This window comes from Podarcis cretensis (assembly GCF_951804945.1).
Source record: "Podarcis cretensis genome assembly, chromosome: 2".
NCBI lineage: Eukaryota > Metazoa > Chordata > Lepidosauria > Squamata > Lacertidae > Podarcis > Podarcis cretensis.
The window spans coordinates 102,199,051-102,222,538 of NC_137171.1; the positions used below are offsets into that span (position 1 = coordinate 102,199,051).

At 46.7% G+C, this 23,488-nt stretch overlaps 1 protein-coding gene across 1 annotated transcript in view; it reads left to right on the forward strand.

Annotated features, from left to right (window-relative positions):
* The first annotated feature begins 337 nt into the window (after window positions 1–337).
* The window catches only part of PRICKLE2 (prickle planar cell polarity protein 2), a 259,811-nt gene continuing 236,660 nt past the window's right edge, over window positions 338–23,488 (forward strand). Inside the window, exons 1-2 of the mRNA XM_079959799.1 lie at window positions 338–558; window positions 1,212–1,297. Coding sequence (XP_079815925.1) covers window positions 517–558; window positions 1,212–1,297 — 128 coding nt within the window. The 5' untranslated portion in view covers window positions 338–516. The remainder of the gene's footprint in view (window positions 559–1,211; window positions 1,298–23,488) is intronic.

The window sequence follows — 23,488 nt, forward strand, 5'->3', positions numbered from 1 at the left end:
GCGCGCAACCCGCAAGTGAGTGAAAGTGGCACCTGGAGAAAGCGAAGGCAGAAGGGGGAGGACCGGGGGAGGGGACACTGGAAGCGCCAGGTGCCAACTAGCCGGAGCGCAGGAACGCGCTAAAGCGCAACGCAGGCAAGGTGGTGGTGGCCCCCTAAGGAGATGTCAGAGGAGGAGCAGGCAGGCAAGCATCAAGGCGCTAGAGCGCATTGAGGAGCAGGCGGCGGTGACGGCACGCCCGGCCCCGAAGGGCGCCCGAGACACGTGAGGGGAAGCAGCCGGGGGCCGAGTGGGAGGCAAGCAGGCAGGCAGGGCTGCGAGGGGAGGGGACAGCCTGCCGCGGGGGGGGGGGGGGCGGGAGGCGAGGAAGCAAAAGCGGAGCGCCAGCAGCTGCGCCGCGGCGCCTCGCTCGGAAAGCGCAGCAGCCTCGGCTCGCCCTGTGCGCAGCGCGCGCGGCCACCCTAGCCAAGCCGAAGCGCGCCCAGGCCGGCCGGACAGCCCCCTCTCGCCGCTGCCATGTTCAGCCGGAGCGCGCGGAAGCGCCTCTCCAGCCGATCGGTGAGTCCGCGAGGATCGCGTGGTCTGGGAGACCCGGTGGATGGGGGAGAGAGGGGGGTGGGAATCTGCCGCGGGTCTAAGATGATTTCGTTGTCTGGGCGGGGGGAAAGAAATGGGTCCCGGAGAGAGCGCCCACCCTGGCAAGCAAGAGAGACCCCCTTCGTGCGCCCTGGCCACTGGGCACCTCCTCTCCACCCCCTCCACCCTTGGAACAGGTTGGTCCGGGACCCCCCGCCCCACTGTGGCGCCCACCCGCTTCCAAGGCAAAGCCCCAGCCATGGCTAGGTCACAGCACCTTGACTTGCTGCTCCCTTTGTCCAAGGCGCGGGGAGAACCGGGTCAGTTTCCCACCAGCTGGACCTTTTCAGATGCTAATCATCTCCTTCCACCACCCAGCGCTACTCTTCCGTGGAGGGAGATGCCGTTTCCCGATGGAGCGATTTATTAAATTTGTCTTTAGATAATTAAAAAAAAAAAATGTTTGCAAACAGATCTACTCCTCATTTTATCAATGGGCGAGCAATCAGCTGGTGCGTCTTTAACAAGGTTGGGTCTGTCCCCCCCCCCCCGCCATTCTTTCCAGGGAGGTGGGAGAGGGAGGCAGAGAGCATGTTGTTTGTATTCATGGGGTTCCTTCTTTTTCTTCAATGAAGTTGACCGCCTTGGGTGAGCTGGAACGAGAGCGGCCTTGCAACAACTGCGGTGACCAGTGTCCGGGCTTCGCGCTTCATAAATGGAGGTAAGGAGACAAACGTTTCTCTCTCTCTCTCTCTCTCTCTCTCTCTCTCTCTCACACACACACACACACACACACACACACACACAAAGAGTCCCCAAGGAGTTGTGAAAACAATGAGAGGCAGAGTGCAAGCTCGCTGGAAAGCCTTACGCCCTGTGTGTGTTTGTGTGCTTTAAATGTGATCTCTGGACATGTAATAAAACTTGGTGGTTGGTGTTGTTGATTCCTCCCTGTCATATCGGTGTGCTGTTCTTTTGGGTTTGTTCAAGACTTCTTTCCGGCTTGTGATCATCCTTTCCAGCAGTCGTTCTCTGTGGCATTATCTGCCCCAGGTCTCACCACAAAGTTCCATAATTATTACTCCTGTTGCTTCAGTTTTGACGAACAACATTGGGTGGCATTTCTCTACGTGCTTCATTTGTGAGCAGGACCTGCCCTGTGTTTGTAGGTTTTTATGTAGTGACAGGTGCCTCTGATTTTAAGAAAAGCAACAACTCCGAAATTCACAGTCGGGCAATACTGACCAAAATGTCACTAAAGAGTGTGCAATCGTTTGAATTTTCCAGAAGTCATCTTGAAGATAGATGGTCTACAAAGCAGAGGTTGAGAATTGCAGGGTTGGGGGGGGTGTTGTTACCGAAAAATTGGTAGGCTCTTGAAGCCTTGAGGTCTATATTTTGTCGCAATCTGAAGATGGTTACCTGACTTAACCATTAACCCCCCCCAAAAAACTTCCTTGCATTAGTGATGTATTGTCTTCCTAGCGATAGTGTGATGTAGTGGTTAGGGTGATGAACTAGGACTTGGGAGACTAGGGTTCAAATCTCCACTCAGCTATGAAACTCACTGACCTTGGAGATCATCAGTCCCTATCTCTCAGCCTAACCTATCTCACAGGGTTGTTGTGAGGACAATATGGAGAGCGGGGAGAGAGGCTTGGATGTTACCTTGAGCTCCTTGGAGGAGAGGAGGGATAGACTAGCAGAATCAGCCAGTAAAAATAAAATGAGTGCTGAAGAGGGCACTGGAACTGTAAGCCAAGAAAATCTTTAATAAAAATACATTTAAAAAGAAAGAAAGAAAGAAAGAAAGAATTCACACAGATGCAAGCTGTCTCTACATATGTGTGGAGAAGCAGTGGCAGACCTTGGGGGTCTCAAATTTCAGCGACGCTAAAATTCGCCCCCCTGCCTCTCCGCCTTCCATTCTGCGTCATAGTTGTGGTGCCCCTTGTGGCACCCTCAAGGCTCTGTGCCCAGTGTGACTGAACTGGTTGTTGTTGTTGTTTGCTTGTTTAGTCGTGTCCGACTCTTCGTGACCCCATGGACCAGAGCACGCCAGGCACTCCTGTCTTCCACTGCCTCCCACAGTTTGGTCAAACTCATGCTGGTAGCTTCAAGAACACTGTCCAACCATCTCGTCCTCTGTCATCCCCTTCTCCTTGTGCCCTCCATCTTTCCCAGCATCAGGGTCTTTTCCAGGGAGTCTTCTCTTCTCATGAGGTGGCCAAAGTATTGGAGCCTCAGCTTCACGATCTGTCCTTCCAGTGAGCATTCAGGGCTGATTTCCTTCAGAATGGATAGGTTTGATCTTCTTGCAGTCCAGGGGACTCTCAAGAGTCTCCTCCAGCACCAGAATTCAAAAGCATCAATTCATACTCCCCTAAATCTGCTTCTGGGAGGAGGGTACACTTGTTGATTTGTACAGCTCAGTTATTGTGTACAGAGCCTGGACACCTGCTGAATACAACGTGTGAACCCCTCTGTGGCCACTTGAGAGGAAAGTGAATTCCTAAAATCGCTGTAGCTACTGTTGCCAGGTGAGCTTTCTTTTCTCTTCATCTGCTGGGAAAGGCAGTGGTACTCTCGAAGCACCAGCGCAGTTCTGGATTCTGCTACAGACTTTCTGGATCCGCTGTGAGTGCTTCACTGTTGCGCTGTTCAAATGTGCTTGCTTTACTGTATTTTTAAGTAACGTGGATGCTAATTTTAATGTTTCAGTGAAATGGTTTGATTGGACATTTTTATTTCCATGCTTTTACATTGTTTTGCAATTGGTTTTTATCCATGTAAACTGCTTAGAGGCCGGCTTTGGCAGTTAAGCACCATATAAATTCATGAAGGTCAATAAGAATACACCACCCTTCCCCAAGCTGGTAATCCTGCCTGCCCAATATGTGTTTGGACTAGAGCAGTTAATAGTCAGGACTGATGAGTGCTGAAGTCCAACATCTGGAGAAAACCATGTTGCCTACCCGTCATATACCTTAAGGATTCTGACCATGGTTGCCTTTTCCTTAACTGTGACCCAGAACCGTAAGATGGCAACAACAGCTTTTGTTACAGGGAACCAGGCAGAGGGCCTTCTCAGTAGTGGCGCCCTCCCTGTGGAACGCCCTCTCACCAGATGTCAAAGGAAAAAACAACTACCAGACTTTTAGGAGACATCTGAAGGCAGCCCTGTTTAGGGAAGCTTTTAATGTTTGACGCACTATTGTATTTTAATATTTGGTTGGAAGCTGCCCAGAGTGGCTGGTGAAACCCAGCCAGATGGGCGGGCTATAAATAATAATAATAATAATAATAATAATAATAATAATAATAATAATTCCTACCCAGATGCATAGTGTGTGTGGAGAGGGGGAGAGGCCTAACAGGGCAATTGCTTGGGGTACAAAAAATTTTAGGGACTCATATAATTGTAGAGTTGGAAGGGACCACAATTGCCATCTGGTCCAACCCCCTGTAATGCCAGAATCTTTTGTCCAACGTGGGGCTTGAACCCACAGCTTTTAGATTTAGAGTCTCATGCTCTACTGACTTGAGCTATAGAGCCAAGTGCCATTGGTTAGTTGGTTTGTTTTAATTTAGTTTTATTGTATGACGTTGCATAAGAAAGTATATTATTGAAAACCGCAAGGCATCGTGCAATTATCCGCAAGCTGATTTACTACTACTGTATTCTTTGAGAGGTGGTCATACACTCTACATTTATAAAACCCGTTTTGAAAAACAGTACTGTACATAAGCATTTAACATGATGAGCCATTGGTTTTGTGTGACACCTTTGTGTGGTGAGCCATCAGAACCAGAGCTTGGGACATCTTATCAGTGAAGTATTTTCAACTCCAACATCTTATCAGTGAAGTATCTTCAACTCCCAGTCATTTTCAACTGACTGGGCCCTTTTGGACAGGAACGCTTCTTGCGTGAATAACTTCTTCCTGGCTCTGCTTTGGTCCTTTAACTCTGATTCACCTCTGACAGCTGCCTGCAGCTCAGCCCTCACATCTTTTTGCAAGATCTGCATGTTTCTGTGCAAGAACGTCTTGCAATCGCCTTACCGTAGGGTGAGAAACTCCATGGTACAGCCTGTCTCATTACATGATTCACTGTGGGTTGAGTGGGTGCATTTGCAGTTTGCTGTAATAGGACATTTTCTACTGCTGGCTGCAAGCCCTGCTTAGATGGAGGAGCCATTATAGTTCGAAAGCACGTCAAAGTGCAAGTAGATAAATAGGTACCACTCCGGCGGGAAGGTAAACGGTGTTTCTGTGCACTGCTCTGGTTCGCCAGAAGCGGCTTAGTCATGCTGGCCACATGACCCAGAAGCTGTACACCGGCTCCCTCGGCCAATAAAGTGAGATGAGCGCCACAACCCCAGAGTCGTCCATGACTGGACCTAATGGTCAGGGGTACCTTTCCCTTTTTATCCTGGCAATGCTGTTGAGAAATCTTAGGGAGAAAAGCTACCATAGACCTGCTGGTGGCGGGAGCGGGGGGAAGTATCAGATTGGTGGGCCCAAGAGACAGAGCCTTTTCTGTGGTGGCTCCATCCTGACAGGATGCCCTTATGCAGGAGGGATTACTGGCAACCTCCCTATTTTTATTTATTATTATCATTGTTATTATTTATTGAATTTATATACCACCCTATACCTGGAGGTTTCAGGGCGGTTCACAGAAAAGATCAACATAAAGACCACTAGATAGATAGATAGGTAGGTAGGTAGGTAAGTAGGTAGATAGCCAGACAGACAGGCAGGCATAGACATAGACATAAAGATATAATCAAAAATATATAATTTTAATTGGTGCTGATTTTATCATTATGGCTTTATGGCATACTATTGCAATGCTCTTGTTTTAGTTAAGTGATATGGTATGTATAAAGATAGTGGGTATTTTTCTGTTTCCCCTTTTATTTGGTAGACGATCTTGAGGACAGGTTTTTTTTAAACTCATGCTATTTAAAAATAAATATAAACAGTGCATGGTTCCAAGCTTTTCTTCCAATTCTCCCACTCATATTTGATGGCACAGCTGCCCATGGGTAGCCAAGTTGATGCCCTCTAGATTTTTTAAAAAAATTATATTATTCCTTAGATTTATTCATGCCAACTCTTAATCGCTTTCATGGTCCGAGAGACCATGGTTGGACTACAGCACCCATCACCCCTGGCCCCTGACCATGATGGATGGAGCTGCTGTGCATTATAGCCCAACATCATATGCAGGCCACCAGGCTGCACCCAAGAAGCGTATAGTCCTGTTCAGAAGTTCCCCTCACTGTGTATAGGGCTAATATGTGATAAAGGGGAGCCACACTAGGGTGAAGGTGTTGTTACAAACAAACCACACCGCAGCCAACCGAATGCAACCAATGAAGCTCTGGAACCCTCCAATCTCTTGCAATGCCAAAAATAATATATATATAAACAAATAAAGGACCTACTCACTTGATTGTGACACAGAAACTTTGCACAAACACTATGCAATAGAATGAAAGATCATGATCCACCGTGTCTCTTTCTCTCTCCTCTCTTACCAAATGTAAACGAACAGTGAAAAAGACTCTATGAATCAAAAGGAGACATGCTCTATGCACTTTTCCATGTTTATTTGTGTTTTGTTAACACAAGGGCTAATATTTGGAGAGGGGATGGGCAGTAGGGTGACCTCAGGCTGATGCCTAATTCTCCTACGGTCCAGGGCTGAGGCTGTCCACATGGAAGGGCTTAAGAGACCTCACAGGGTCTCTTCTGGCTGTTGCCCTTGTTCTCATCTACGGAGCTGACCAAAGGCATTTCCCATCTCCAAAAAGAGCCACACAGAGGAGACCTTTTCCAATATGCAATGTGGAGGTATCAGAGCTGCACGGATGTGAGAAGATCTATTTGCATCTCGTTTCATAGCAGTGCTGCAGTTCTGTTGGGCTGTCTCTGCCTCTGCAGGTGAAGACAAGCTGGTGTGGCGCAGTGGTTCAAAGTGTTGGACCAGCACTTGGCAGACCAGGGTTCAAATCCCCACTCAACCATGAACCCCAGGAGATCAAGGTTCAAACCACTCATTCACCAGGTGACCTTGTGGGCCAGCCACTGCCTCTCTTAGCCTAACCTTTGGGGGGGGGGTAAATGAGGAGGGGACCTTCCAAGACACCCTTTCTTTAACCATATTAATGACCCAAACCAAGACCTTGTTATACCAAGCGCCATCACCCAACTGAGCTTCATCTCTTCCATCCAAGATGACATCTATGCCTAACCTATGTGAACGTGTGCTGGTTCGTTTTTGAAAGCCACCTAAACCCGCAGTATTAAATTGGAGGGTTTTAAGCAGAGGTCGGATGGCCACCTGTCATTGATGCTTTAGCTGAGATTCTTGCAGTGCTACTCTACAATTCTATGAATTTTGTATGTTAATTATGCATTGTATCAAGTCCCTGGATCAACAGCCAACTAGTTTCACTGTGAACCCTTGAGATACGATTCCCTCACCCCCTTGCTTCCCCCCACCCCCACCTCGAGAACCAGCCAAAATATGCCATTGCCACGAACCAATACCCTCTCCTAAGGAGGAAGAGGCAGAACGTCATCTCCTATATTACACTGGGCTCCAGAGGCCTTTGGGACACCCCAAAGCCCAGCATCTCTGCAGCATCCCTTCTCCCCAGTAAAGAGGATGGGGACTTGCTTTTGTGGTCATGCTGGCTAGAGGAGATAGGGACACTCTTTGCTGATTCCCTGTTTATTTACTTCTGTCATGGGCACCTGACTGGCCACTGTGAGAACAGAATGTTGGACTAGATGAGCCATTTGCCTGACCGAGCAGGGCTCCTAGTATGTTCTTAGGATGACTAACTCATGGCCTGGAGGCCTGATTGAATCCCCCCCAGCAAATTTGTCTAATCAACTAAGGAGGGGATGCAGACTGTGGGTGGGTGGCCACTCCCAGCATGTGGACTTTAGCGGGTTGGCCAAGGTTGAATGCTGCCTCTGGGCCAAAGAAGGCAGCCTTAGTCAGAATCAAGTTCTTTACTTACTTATTTATTGAGCAATTACACTCTCATTCACCCTTAGAAATATATGTGCTGAAGGAAATCTGATGTTGGGATTATTTGCCCCCATTGGTGACTAGTTATTCCAGTGTGAATGGCTTTATACTTTCTGTGCATCTATAATCTATAATTTGCCATCTTGCTCACTTACCTTGCCTGAAAAGATTTTTTGGGGGGAGTTCTTCACAGCCTGTTCTGGTGTTCAGAACAGCCCTGAATAATTTGGCTTTTGTGATTTTGTACACAGAGGGAAAAGCTACAAGCCTGTTTCAGCCACATTAAAATGCTTGATAAAGCTAAAAGAAAACAATAGGTTTCAAGGGAATGTACAGCTTAAGGAAACAAGGCTAGATCAATTAACCACTGGGGTTCTTAAGCTTCTTTCTCGTAATCTTTTAACTGTACAGTTTTTGCTGTTAAATGTAAATTGGACTTGGGGCTTCAAAGATGGGAATTTACAAGATACCTCAGGGAGGCTAGAGTTCTAAGCCTGTGATACATTCAGAAAGCAAATTGTCCCAATTGCTGATGCAAGCGTTGTGCATTTATTATCATTATGTGGAACCTTATGCTTCCTAATTAGCCATGATTTCTTTTTCGCCATGATCTGTGCTCCCATTTTATTAACCCGGGCAAAAATTGCTGTGGCTAGAAGATCAAAGGGGATGTTTAAAAGTCCTTCGTGAAAGGAGGAGAATGTCTTGACTGACGATTGAAAAATATTCCTGGATCTATCTTTCTCTCTTCCTTCTCTGTAGGATGCATCACTTAAAAAGAAAAAAGAAAAATGTAATTCCAAATGTTCTCTTCGGAGACACACATTTCATTTTATGTGATTTCATTCCTCTCCCTTTAAGAGCTAATTTGCACCGTACTTCTAGTTCGTTATTTTAATTTACAGGATGTGGCCTGTTTTACAATCTGTCCTTTCCTTAAATTGCTTTCAGAAAAATTCTCCTGAAAGTACAGTTTCAATTAGAGCAATTATCCATACAAGTGGGGGGGGGGGAGAAAAGAGTACCATCTTATAGTCCAGCCAATTGGCAGCAACAGGAAGTTGCCCTGGGGGCCTATCAGACCCCCTCATCAATGCTGACTCCTCCTTTCCCCCTGCCCCTGCCATCATTGCCCCTTCCTCCTCTGTGTCTGTGTTGGCAACCACCTCTTCTCCCTCCCTGCTGTTTGCTAGGAGATCCCACTGGCCTGCCGATCTTCCCAAAGCTGGCTTTTAATAGAGTGGAGAGGAGAGAAGATGGGAGAGGGGCTGGAGCCACCCATCTCCTGTCATAATACTGATGTTGACAGAAAGAGGGGACATGCTGCAGGCCTTACAAAAGATGTAAGGCCCTCTAATTCTACAGCAGATACCAAGACTGAAACATAATACATACTCAACCCCCAATCTTAAATGGGATTAAATACAAAATACAGTCGTACCTTGGAAGTACAGTGGTACCTTGGGTTAAGTACTTAATTTGTCCTGGAGGTCCGTTCTTAACCTGAAACTGTTCTTAACCTGAAACTGTTCTTAACCTGAAGCACCACTTTAGCTAATGGGGCCCCATGCTGCCGCCACACCACCGGAGCACGATTTCTGTTCTCATCCTGAAGCAAAGTTCTTAACCCGGGTACTGTTTCTGGGTTAGCAGAGTCTGCAACCTGAAGCGTCTGTAACCTGAAGCGGATGTAACCCGAGGTACTACTGTATACATATTGGAAAAGCCCCGTTGGATGTTCGGCTTCCAAAAATAGTTCGTAAACTGGAACAGTCACTTCCGGGTTTGCGGCGTTCGGGAGCCAAAACATTTGAGAACGTCAGTGCCCAAGACTGTCAGAGGAACCAAACTGGAGTGGAGAGGCATGATTTTGGCGTCCCCTTGGGTGACCTCACTGACCCCTCGGTACACCCCTTGACCCGCTTTGGAATATGGGGGTTCAGATATTTCCCTCAGGGAGCCCAAACACTGTGCAAAAAATGGACCATTTCCCAGAACTGTCTTGTTTTGACTCGTAGAAGCTCTCTGGGGTCTCAGGCCGAGTTTTAGGGGCGATGGCAGTTATTGAGTTCCTCCTACAGTGGTACCTTGCTTGTCAAACTTAATCTGTTCCAGGAATCCGTTTGACTCCTGGAACGGTTTGAAAGCCAAAGCCAGGCTTCCGATTGGCTGCAGGAGTTTCTTGCGTTCAACCGGAAGCTGCGGAAGCCGTGTCAGACGTTTGGCTTCCAAAAAATGTTCGCAAACCGGAACACTCGCTCCCAGGTTTGTGGCGTTTGGGAGCCAAAATGTCCGAGTACCAAGACAACCAAGGTACGATTGTACCTCAGTGCAGATGCTCCACTTCTGAGCAATAGGCCCTTCCAGTAGCTCTGAACTGCGACATTCACAATGTTTTTACAAACCCCCAGGCTAACGTTATGCCCCCTTTTTCTGATGTCCAGGCTATGTGTGGCGTTGCTTATGTAGCTGGAATGGCACCAAGCTGGCCCAAGAGCGAAGAACAGAAGCAGGCTGGTGGAACTGCTAAGTTTGCAGAAATACAAATATATATATATATATATATATATATAAATATGGGGAGTGGGACTTTAAATGGAGGGGGGAGCCTCAGAAAGCATATAATGAGGACTGAGCATGCTCAGTAGCCATGGAACACTGGGGCAACAAAAATGGGGTTGGAGAGAGGATTGAGAACAGCCGCTGGAATCGTAAACTTGTAATGCTTCTCGCTGCAACATTCTGTTGCAGTTCCTTCTTGTTGGACTAGCTAGTGTTCATTGTGGGTGTTGCTGAAGCTCCTGTTCGATTTGTTGTTGTTGTTGGACATGCTGAATAACATAATTTGAAAAGAAAAGAAAGATCACCTGGAATTGCCCCTAATTTCTCTGTGCTTGCTCTGAATCTCTGGAGATGTTTCTTTAGTGTGTGTGTATTTGTATATGTCAGAATATCTGAATACCTGTCCGCGCCCTAGCAGTTGACTTGCGATGATTAGATTTCATAGCTAACCAAAGTGCTTTCTTATTTTAAATACCTGAGAATTTTCCACACAGAAAATCATCTGCAAACCAGCTGAGATCTGAAATATTCATCTGCGTATGTTGTGGAAAGTCCCAGGGATGTCCTTGTATCCCGTCCCCCCCCCCTTTTAAACAGATGAGGAGAAGTAGCTGTGGTGGCACTTGGAGAAGGTGGCATTGTGTGTGCAAGTGAAATCCTGCTAACTCCTAGGGAGTCAGGTTGCTGTTTCCTAATCAGATCTGCTTTGCCTTAATCTGCCTTCCATTCAGCTTGTTAACAAGCTTTGGGCCTTGAATAAAGCTGTCATTAGAGCTGGGTGGCTGAATGGCTATTAGGAGTGCCTTTTGCATAATGCTCTCCTCTCTCCACAAAAAAAGGCCCAGGGAAAAAAGCGGTGGTCTGCAGAGAGAATAGGGCAGGGAAATTACAGCCTGTCCCTAATGCAATTAGGATGAATATCTAAACCTTTAAGGGCAACAAATGGTTACTAGCTAGAGATGAATGAGGCAAGCTGCATTTGCCATCCTGAGGCCTTTTGAGGATGATAATAAATGGCCTATTCAGATGGACATGATTTGAAGTTAAATGCGCCACTGCCTTTTGTTGCAGACCGTAAAATATTCTGGTTGGGGCCTGGTATTTTCTGATCAATGTGTGTGCAGGCACCTCATGGATCTTTATTGCATTCTTGTGTGGGAGGAGGGTGCTGCCGCTAAAACTCTCCCGACTGGAAATGTTGTTGCCATAGTTATGTTTCCTTTTTTGCAGTAGCTTAAAATATCAGGGTGAGAGTGCGGAAGACTCTTGACTGGCACGTGTAACAATCACATTAGAGCTCCACTTTCCTGAGTCCTTGCACACTTGGCGGAGGGAGCGCTGGGATCTGCCTCTCGCTGCCATCCCATCATCTTGGACTGTCAAGAATTCACCACGCCAGGTGTCTCCTATTGTGTCATGCAACTTTCCCCTTGTCTTCTCAGGTCCAATCCAGCATGCTTAGTTGTTACAATGCGTGGCATCCAATTTAGGCTGCAATCCAAACTCTGTTTACAAAGAAGTAACCCCCATTGAATTAAATGAGACTTGCTTCTGAATAGACATGGTTAGGACTGCAGCCATAGTTACTAAGTTGTTGTTATATTCAGTGCTTTTTTCCTTGGGGGACGCATGGGTATGCATACCCCTAAACATTTTGTGAATCTAAGTTTGGCCTCATTGAGGGACAGTATTTCAATATGAACAGAAAAATGAGAGTACCCCTAAACATTTTTTTTAAGGAAAAAAGCACTGATTATATTTACAGTGGTGCCCCGCAAGACGAATGCCTCGCAAGACGGAAAACCCGCTAGACGAAAGGGTTTTCCGTTTTGGAGGTGCTTCGCAAAACAAATTTCCTATGGGCTTGCTTCGCAAGACGAAAATGTCTTGCGAGTTCCTGCGGGTTTTTTTTGCTCCCCCCCCCTTTTTCTAAGCCGCCAAGCCGCTTATCCGCTGATCCGATAAGCCGCTAAAAGCCGCTAAGCCGCTAATAGCGCTAATCCGCTAAGCCGTCAATGGGCTTGCTTCGCAAGACGAAGAAAACGCTAGACGAAGAGAATCGCGGAACGGATTCTTTTCGTCTTGCGAGGCACCACTGTATACCCTGCCCATCTGACTGGGTTTCCCCAGCCACTCCAGGCGGCTTCCAGCAGAATATAAAAACATAAAATGTCAAATGTTACAGTCAGAATATCAATGGATTTAAGTTACCTAAATCAAAAATTGGATATTGCTGTGTAGCACTTAAGAAAGCTAACTTTCTCTTGACCAGGGGTCATGAAATTTTTCAGGGGGGCAGTCCACTTCCCCTCAGACCTTGCGGTGGGCCGGACTATATTTTGAAGGAAAAAAATGAATGAATTCCTGTGCCCCAGAAATAACCCAGAGATGCATTTTAAATAAAAGCACACATTCTACTCATGTAAAAACACGCTGATTCCCAGACCATCCGTGGCCCGGATTTAGAAGATAGGGATGGTGGAGGTTGTAGTGTAGCAACATCTTGTGGGTTCAAGGTTCCCCAGCCTTCCATAGGCATTTGGTTGGCCATTGTGTGTAGGGAAAGGGTGCTGGGATTAGATTGGTCTGATCCAGCAAGGCTCCTCTTAGCACTTTCAAACCTCAACATCCAGGACTGCAAGGACACCATTTTGAATTCATGCAGAAATCCTCATTTTAATTAGCCGACTTATTCAGTCTTCCCAAGCGCTGCACGAACAGACCGTTCAGTTACTATTCTGCCCATTGTGATCTACCAGTGTGGCCATTTCTGGCACATTATTCTGCGACCTGTCTGGCAGTGGCATGGCTCGTATCTGCGTGAGAGCATTGTTTGTGGTCGTTATTACTCTTTCTGCCACCGTGGCTCCAGGAGGCCGCTCGCTGCATTGCTCTCACCAAGATTTATGCGTGGTCCAGGCCCTACAAAGGAGCTGGGGTCTTAGATGCTCCCGTTCTTAGACATTCAGTTAATAACTGAAGCATTTAAGTGCTAATTCTTCTTTGCAGAATTTCAGGAATATTCCGACTCCTAGCTAACTGGGTTTATTTTTGGTCTTTGCTTTGACTACTGGCACAGATTTTCAAAGGGCAAAAAGAGAGAGGGGGTGTTAAAAGTGTCTGTTCAAAGTAGCAATGGAATGAATAACAGTGAATGATGAAGCAATTGTTTCTGGTCGAAGAAAACACACACACACAAAATTGCCTGAATTATTGCTCCCATGTGCGTCAAGTATTTTTGTAATTTTTCACACCCACATTTGCACTTCGTTCCTCTCATGAGTAACATGCTTTGGAACAGTCTGCTCAGCTTCGCTGGATTTGATTTATAAAGCAGCTTTTAATCTTAAGAGGAGGCCCCTGGATGTTGGCTAATGCAATGCACTTCTGTTTCGAGCACTTAACCTCTGCTGCTGAAATAGGGGGAAACCTATTGAGGCTACGATCCAAATGGATAGTTGCAACTCAGTCAGGGCCGGCCCAAGATATTTTGACACCCGAGGCAAACCATGAATTGGCACCCTGCTCCCTGCCAGGGAAGAAGGGGTGAGTGAGGATCCCAAAGTGTGTGGGAGGGTTAAGAGCGATATCGTGATCTGCTGTCCCTGTGGATTTTGCTGCCTGAGGCAGTCGCCTCACCTTGCCTCATGGGTGGGCCGGCCTGAGCTCAGTGCAGTTTGTTGTGAACTTGGATGTTGGGATGTGGTATCTAACATTAGGGCAGAACTATACCTGATCTCCTGCCAACCTAGCAGTTCGAAAGCACATCATGTGCAAGTAGATAAATAGGGACCACTCCAGTGGGAAGGTAAACGGCGTTTCCATGCACTGCTCTGGTTGTGGTGTTCCATTGCGCCAGAAGCACCTTAGTCATGCTGGCCACATGACCCGGAAGCTGTCTGCGGACAAACGCCGGCTCCCTCGGCCTATAGAGCAAGATGAGCGCGCAACCCCAGAGTCGGTCACGACTGGACCTAATGGCCAGGGGTCCCTTTACCTTTACCTTATACCTGATATTTGGTGAAATGCAGCTTTCCCTGGTACATTCGTAAAGTAACAATAAAAATCAGCCACAGGAACTTCCGTCTATAGTTCCTTGCTTCACTTTCCTAAGCAAATTTTTTGTTAAATGAGAAAGCTTTGCTGAAGTATTATTATTATCTAGTCACTTTACACAAGAGTTGAAAAGCAGCTTACAAATAATGCTAAAATTCACAGTGCAAAATCATTCAAAGCAAAGTGCAGTATGATACAATACTCAAGCCTGAAATACTACTGCATTCCCTAACATGGGTCTCACCACCACAGATAGCCAAAGCAGAAGGAGGGAGGGATATACTTCCAACTGCTGGAAAGAAAAACACTCAAATAAATGCCTGAGAGAGAAGAAATGTCTTTGCCCATCAATGCAAAACCAAAGGAAACTGATCCCTGGAATAAAACCATGTTGAATATTGCCTCTGTGTAAGAAGAGAGGTTCACCTGCTGCTGCTGTCCAGTAGAGGTCTTCTTCAACAGTGTGACCAATATCACTTTGAAATGGACTTTGCAAGGAGGTGGCAAAGCCTGATTTGCGCTCCATTGAGTTATATCTCCTCCCTAGAGTTTCCCAATACTGGGCAATTCTTAAAGGCACAGAGATTGGTTACGTAGGAAGCCTGTCTCGGTTGCTTGGTTTCTATAGCCTTTATTTTTTAAAAAAAGTGGTGGGCAACTTTCTTTCTTATGTATTGCATTTTTTTCCACCAAGGGCTCAGAGACTGGTTTATTTTATTTTATTATTTATTAAAGTGGTGTGTGTGTGTGTGTGTGTGTGAGGGAGAGAGAGAGAAAGAGACAAAGGAGCAGGTGTAGCGTACACTTTGTGCTTTGTAAATACAAGGCGACTCTGTCTAAAATATTTGACTTCTTACAAGTTACTCTGGATTACGTTTCAAGGGTTTAAAGGGGCTTTGAAAAGCTGCCTGATTGAATTACTTTTCAGATCAATTGTGCAAATCCACAGCTGGCGTAACGGGCGCTGGAGCCGAGAATATGACGTTGACAGCCGCCAGTAAACATTTGGTGCCTTGGGCTTCACCTGGTACTTAAATTAGGGAATAGGATTCTTTGTCCGTATTGGATGTCAAAGGGGTGTTCTGTCGTTTACACATGCTCTATATCTTGGGATGTGGTTTAACAAAAAAATAAACGTCATTTTGGGGGACCGGCAGCTTACACTGTGTGTATTAACACGTTGATTGGCATGGAATGACCGCCCCAAATCTGATCAGTTCTGATGTCATCTATCCCTTCCCTGCTAGACTAAACAAAATGTCGTCCTCCCCATTTCATACTTGAGGAAATGGGCCAGTTTCCTACTGTCTATGATCAAACTGATAACAGTGACAAGTTGTCTGAACTGCATGCACCCTGTTTTATAATGTAAATGAACATTTGCCATTCCTGCTCTAGCCTCGGCAACAGAGATGCCCCATCATTTATTTTAAGGAGATCTGTCAGGAATAGGGGTTTGCTGGAGGACAGTAGAGCCTGCTGTTACATCTCTGCACAGTTAACTTTAGACACTTCACTTCCTTATTGACGCCCACCACTGTTTTTCCACCAAGAGAGGAGATGCCGTGATGGTTCCACAACCCACCAAGAGGAAAGTAGGAGAGGGCCGGGCAAGGAATTTGTGGGAGAGAAGAAGCCATTCTTTCTTTAGGAAAAAGAACCAGACTGACTAGAAGTAGAAGAACATAGGCTGACCTGAGAACCAGGCTCCTGCAGACCAGGAATGAACAAGCTAGGAATAAACACTGACGTCCAGAGGCAGAAAACCCTTAGAGCAGTGGTTCTCAACCTTGGGTCCCCAGATGTTTTTGGCCTACAACTCCCATGATCCCTAGCTCACAGGGCCAGTGGTCAGGGATGATGGGAGTTGTATGCCAAAAACATCTGGGGACCCAAGGTTGAGAAAAGCTGCCTTAGAGGCTCAGTTAGCCGACGGAGATCGGTTTCCAAGATCAAATATGTGGATAAGGTACTCAAGAGTTTCTGTGAGAGCTACATTTTGCTACTATGAGTGCTGAATGTACCGTATTTTTCGCTCTATAAGACGCACCAGACCACAAGACGCACCTAGTTTTTGGAGGAGGAAAACAAGAAAAAAAAATATTCTGAATCCCAGAAGCCAGAACAGCAAGAGGGATTGCTGCGCAGTGAAAGCAACGATCCCTCTTTCTGTTCTGGCTTCTGGGATAGCTGCGCAGCCTGCATTCGCTCCATAAGACACACACACATTTCCCCTTACTTTTTAGGAGGGAAAAAGTGAGTCTTATAGAGCAAAAAATACAGTAAGTATGTGTGGAATACAAGAAGAGAAGAAGAAGGAGTTTGGATTTGATATCCCGTTTTATCACTACCCGAAGGAGTCTCGAAGCGGCTCACATTCTTCTTTCCCTTCCTCCCCCACAACAAACACTCTGTGAAGTAAGTGAGGCTGAGAGACTTCAGAGAAGTGTGACTGGCCCAAGGTCAGCCAGCAGCTGCATGTGGAGGAGCGGAGAACCTGGTTCACCAGATTACAAGTCTGCCGCTCTTAACCACTACACCACACTGGCTCTGGGTGCAGATTCCTAACCCTGATGGAAACAAATGTAGGTGTTTGAGAGGAAGAGTTGTAGCTTAGCGGCAAAGCATGTCTTTTGCACCCAAAACGTCCCAGGTTCAATCCCTGTCAAGCAGGGCTGGCAAAGACTCCTGCCCAAGAACCTAGACAGCCGCTGCCTGCCAGTGTCAACAACTGAGTTAGATGGACCAAAGGTATGACTGGATGTAAGAAGGCCTCCTATGTTCCCAAGTACCTATAATCTGTTTTCCCTCCAGTGCATCGGGCATTGAGTGTCCTTCAGCAGGCTTTTGGGTAAGCCAAATCAGGATCTGCCATGATTATTTTAAAGGGGAAGGCGCCTGCATTTCTGGATGCTCACACACTCTTACGCATATCTGGCAAGAGCCCCTGCTATTGATTAATGCAAGGAGAAGACTTGTATCCCAGAGTTTCCGCTATGCATAATTTCCCAGGCAACTTGGGGAGTTCGGAGTCAAGGAAGGCGCTAGGGGCATAAAATGACAGCAAGGTTGTCACACATAAACACATCTGAAAGGAGTTCATAAATACAGTGGTACCTCGTGTTACAGACGCTTCAGGTTACAGACTCCGCTAACCCAGAAATAGTACCTTGGGTTAAGAACTTTACCTCAGGATGAAAACAGAAATCGCTCAGCGGAGGCGCAGCGGCGGCAGCGGGAGGCCCCATTAGCTAAAGTGGTACCCCAGGTTAAGAACGGTTTCAGGTTAAGAATGTACCTCCAGAACAAATTAAGTATTTAACCTGAGGTACCACTGTATTTCCATTAAAATTCTGTCTCAAAGATGCTTGCCATTCCCTTTGTCACTGATGTAGAACCATTGGCATTTGGCTTTAAAGGGGAATACATTAATCAGTTTGAATCAATAAAATTTGCTAAAAGCAAAATGAGGAAAGTAGCATGCTTATTTTCACCCTAGTTTTTTTTTTGGGGTGTGTGTGTGTGTGTGTGTGTGTGTGCGCGCGCGTGCGTGCATACTATATATTCATATTCACTGCCTATCACAATGAGGTCTTGAATCCTTCCTGAATATTCAGCATTGTTTAGATCTTGGTAAACCGCCGAGGGCTTCCTGAATTTGCAGAACATAAAATCCAGCAAATCTAATCCAAGGAGGATCCACAGACTACAGAAAGGAACAATGAGCACTGCCAATGACGATAGAGCCATATTGTTACTCACAGTCTCTGAACATCTTTTTTAAATACCAGCAAGGAAACCGATTAGGAGTAGCAGGAACAGGAAGATCAAGTGATTTCCTGTTCCATCCTGCCCTCAGCATATGGAAGCCAGGTTATCTGAAGGCGTCTGTAATTTGCTGCGGAAGGACATGAAATGGCATTTGAGGCTGACAAGGATCTGCTGCAGCCTCCGAATGCCGGGCTCTGTCACTCGCTGTTCAGCTTCTGAGCTAAGGTGACATTTTCACTCTGCACGGGGAAAGTACATATACATATGTGCTTGTTCTTGGGATGAATCTCTTCCCATTGACCCAATTATCCGTACCTATAATAATAGTCTTCTATGAGGCCTCCAGATCTGATGATGGTTTCCTGGAGGCATAAATGGAGGAAGGGATAGCAACATAGGAAAGTGGTTGGAACTGCTGGCCTGTGGCCCTCATTAGTCCCTCCAGGCCACCGTAGGGTGAACCACACACACCTTTCCTTCAAAGAGCACTCCTGGTTCTTCATCTGCAGCCATGGCTTGTTGTATGTCATCAGGTGATTGACAGGTGGGTGGCCCTATAGGGGGTCGTCTGCTTCTAGGTCCAGCCCTCCATTGGGAAGTCATTCTCTATCCCTGCTAATGGAAGTCATTACATCTTACCCTGCTTCCACCTGCTTGCCCCATGCCTTAACTCACTAAGGGGTAGTCAACCTGGTGCTCTCTAGATGTTGGCGGTCCAGCTCCCAGCATTGATGGTCCAACTCCCAGTGACCATGCTGGCTGAGGCTGTGGGGAGTTGTAGTCCAATAACATCTGGAGGGCAGCCATTTACCTTCTCCTCCCCCCCTCGCCCCCTGCTAAAAATGCACGGGGCTTATGTTGCGCAATATTCACTCCCTCATTTGTTCATAATTTTATTTGTATGCGGCTTTTCCAGAAAGAGAATCATGCTCAAAGTGGCTTACGACAAAGAAAATAGGGCTATATCTTAAACTCAACAATTTCATAATAACACACTAAAACATCATAATAGCAAATATAACAATATAACAATAGACATTTCTGTAAACACTGCAAGGTTACATCAACAACATTGCACATCTTGACAGTAGCAAAAATAACAAGGGAGCTTGACGGTGTCACCTTGGACCTAGAAACAAACACCTCTCCCCTGCTCACAATCCCTCTTTTGCAACAACTCATTATAAGAGGCAGTAAGTTGGGTAGCTGCAAACTTCCTTCTCATGATGATGTTCTCTCCTGAAGTTGTAGCCTGTCAATAAATAACTTAGTAGAGCTGAGCCAAAATCTTTCAGAAGATCCTCACCCCCGCTAATAAATGAAGGCTGCTTTGCAAAATAAGAAGAAACATATCCTTCACCATTTTTCTCATGAGGAGGCCCCCACTATCTCCTTTCCAACAGTGCCCTGGCATGACACCAGAACTGGGGCTCAGTGGAGAATGCACCATTGCATCTAGGCTGCCAACGCAGTTGCCTCTGCTGCTGCCTCTTGCAACAACAGAAAAGAAAGAGGCTGTGCTACTCATTCAGTAGAGCACACAAGGTCATGGGTTTGAGACCCACATCGGGCAAAAAAGATTCCTTTATCACAAGAGGTTGGATTAGATGACCCTCAGAGTCCCTTCAACTGTACGATTCTACAACTCGTTACGCTTCTTTGAATAGAAACATAGCAAACTGCCTTCTACCAAGTCACCTACTTGAGGCACCAGAAATTCAACCTGTGTTCAAAGCAGGTTCTCTGTCTTCACATTTGCCCTGCCCCTGAAAAAATGTTAGAGATTTCCCCTTCCCCTTGGAGAAATTTTTTGAGATGGTCTCCCAATTTCTCCGTCCACAAAGAGGAGGGGGGGATTCTGAGAGACCCTTCGCACACAGCTCTGCTCAGTTCAGCCAAGTGTCACGTGAAGGCTGCTTCTGAGGCCATAAATGAGCTACAGGGAAGAGGCACTTTCAGGCCCAAACAATAACAGTGTGTCTTGTACAGTATATTTGTTCTGCTCAGTACAAAATTCCAGGGGTCTGCCGGAATAATATGAGGAAACTCACAATAGGCTCACACAGAAATCTGTGTTGATTAGTTTGATATGTCAGGGTCCAGGTCACTTGACTTGAGTATGCAATTTCTGGAGACTTTACCATGGGGACTGAAATGCATGTTCTGGTCTGGAGTCTCTACACCACCCTAAGATGCGGTCCTCCAGATGTTTTTGGAGCACATCTCCCTTCACCCTTGACCATTGGCCATGCTGGCTGGAGCTGATGGGGTCTGAAGACTCGCAGCATGTGGAGTGCCACAGGTTAACCACCCCTCCTCTAAACCCTCCACGTTCCCCTTCTGTAAAATGGAAACAATACTGTTTCCCTTTCAAAGCTTAGGGTGCCACTAACCACGAACTGGGAGATCTGTGAATGCAATATTCCACAATTTTTAAAACAATTTAATAGAATCTGTGGGTTGGGCCAGCAATGCAGTGCTAGTGGGAGGGAGGCTAATTCCCCACCCCCGCACCATTTTTTCTTCTTAAACTCTCCCAAAGCTGCTATTTGATCCACAGGAAGAATTGTGAAGGTAACTGATGTTAATAGGAGAAACAGCAATTTTGATCAGGGTTAAACTCCCTTCTCCATCACCATGGTCCTGCTTCAAATCAGAGATCCCTGCAGTTGCTAGTCAACTTTTTAAAGACGTAGGGAAACCTATAGCTCAGTCAGTGGAACGTGAGACTCTTAATCTCAGGTTTGTAGGTTTGAGCCCCACATTGGGCAAAAAGATTCCATGGCAGGGGGTCAGACTAGATGGCCCTTATGGTCCCCTCCAGCTCTACAGTTCTATGATTCTATATGGATTTCCCACATTTGCACACCCAATTTACCCCAAAATAGAAAGGCGTCAGAAATACCCTTTGTGTTGGTGCAGTGCCTAACAGGCCCCCTAGGTGGCGTTAGAACAATAACGAATAGCTGCCACTGTCTGATCTGGTGGTCTTCAAGGAGCGGTGTAAAGACATAAATACTTCAGTGTTTTGTTTTTTACATAGAGCTTGTTTTTGTTCATCCCAATCTTAAACATGTTCCTTGAGGCGTCAGTCGCAGCAAGTCCAACGGGGCTGGAATTGTTTGCCAAGAAGCATGCGCAGGGATCGCAGCCTCACAGGAGCAGTGCTCAGTGACATCTGCAGATCTGCTGCTTGACATTTTATGGGTCTATGAAAAACCTTTTGGAATATTGAAAACAGAGACGGTCTCGCCTGTAGGCTGGCCTTTTCAGAAAAAGAGAAGACGAAGTATTAAGGATATGGAGTGAGGTAAATGGCGAAGGAAAGATGTTTGAGGAGAACATCTACGAGATGTTCCAGATGTTCTTCAACTCAGACTTCCACCAGCCCCGAGCTGTGGAGGCTGGTCCATCAGGGTGAGTGGAGCACTGCTCCACCTATCCCAATCTGTCCTCATCCAAGCCCCACCTGCCTGCCTTCCTGCAGCCAATCAGGGTCTGGCTCTGCTTGCCACCCACCTATTGGGGGTCTCCCTGCATTCTGCATTTCCAGTCCTGCTGAGCGCCAACCACCACTGAATGAATGCCTGGGATTCATTGCTAAGCTTTGCCAGCAAAAGGGGAAAAAACCTGCAGATCCCCAGTCTCCTTCCTTCTGGACTCTGAGATGTTCTTTGTTTCTGGCTACACCGGCAATGTGCATTAGTGATGTGTGGCTGTGTGTGTGAGGTCACACCATGAGCGTACATCTCTTGTTTTCTGTCTGCTGTGGGTTTCCCATACCACCAGTAAACGCTGCAGCCGGACAATTGAACTGATTATGTTCTCTTGTTAGGAAAACAAGAGAGAAACATGGAGCTTAAGCGGGAGTCTAGGAGGTGGGCAAGAGGAGCAAGGGAGAAGCAAGGCTGGCAGAACAGAAGCTGGGGAGAAAGGGCGATAGGTCAGACCTGCCTTGCATGCAGGTTCAAGCCCCAACATGATCTCCTAGTGAAGCTGGCAGAGACTTCCTGCCCGAAAGCTTAGTACAGAGCTAGATGGACCAATGATCTGACTTGGCGCAAAGTAACTTCCTATGCTTTCAGTGCCTTTGAGTTCTTAAGCAAACAGGGAATTCAGAGAGGAATATGCACATGCGCGCACACAAACACACTATTGCAAGTAACAATTAGTATAAAACATTGTGAAAGCCAGCACGATTAGCTTGTTAGAGCACTGGTCTGGGAGCTGGGAGACCAGGGTTCAAATTTAGCCCTGAAGCTCACTGGGTGACCTTGGGCCTCTCAGCCTAACCTACTTCACACGGTTGTTGTGGGGATTAAATGGGAAGGGAGGGGGAGAACCACGTACGCCCCCTTGAGCTCCTTGGAGAAAAAGGTGGGGTGTAAATGCAGTTAATCATTATTCTAATACTGTGGTACCTCAGGTAACAGACGGTTCAGGTTACAGACTCTGCTAACCCAGAAATAGTACCTCGGGTTAAGAACTTTACCTCAAGATGAGAACCGAAATCGTGCGGTGACAGTGTGGCGGCAGTGGGAGGCCCCATTAGCTAAAGTGGTACCTCAGGTTAAGAACAGTTTCAGGTTAAGAACGGACCTCCAGAACGAATTAAGTTCTTAACCTGAAGTAACACTGTATTAGATGCTTCTGGAAAAAATACAGTAACAGCTAATTCTGGAGAGGGGGCATCTCCGATCACTACACCAGCCCTTGGTCAGCAAAGGCAAGATATGCCATTTCCAATAGGAGAGACAGGCCACCCTGACCTGGCTTTTCCTGCACATCACTTCCATGACATGCAACTACTGCATAAGCTTAGGAAGGGCCTAAAAGGCCGCTCTTTCCTAACCTCCCTCCCTCCCTCCCTCCCTCCAGCACACACACACACACACACACACACACACACACACTCTCCAGCTGGTAAGCAAAAGTGGGGCTGTGTAGTCACAGCTGCAAGCAATTAACTCAAGCAAAGATCTCTCCCCACCCCACTCCTGCTTTCTTCCCGTTTCTTGACACCAAGCCTCTGTAACTTATGAAAGGCTGCATAGCAACTCTCCAAGAGCAAGATTAAAATGTTCAAGCCCAGCCACAGGCAAGTCACATTATGGAGGCTTTTTTTAAAAAAAAAATATTTGCTTTTTAAAATTTATTTTGCAAAGAGAGGATCTGTTCCACAAAGTGAGTGGAGAAAAATCTGCCAGCCGTGGCGCAAGATGCTGCAGATAACCCCATGTGCGCACCACTGATTTACGGCTGCCAGATTGCAACTCAGATACCCTTCCCAAGCCTTTGGAAGGGTCCCAAAGCAGCAGGCGAGGAGGGAGCGCTCTGTTCCTGCACAAATCACTTCGCCCATCGACCCCACTCGCTGCAATGCACAAGGCGGCTTTAGGACTTGGTTGGGTGGGATGGTCCTAGCAGAGGCACGTGCTGGGTTGACAAGGGCCGAGTTTTCGAAACACAG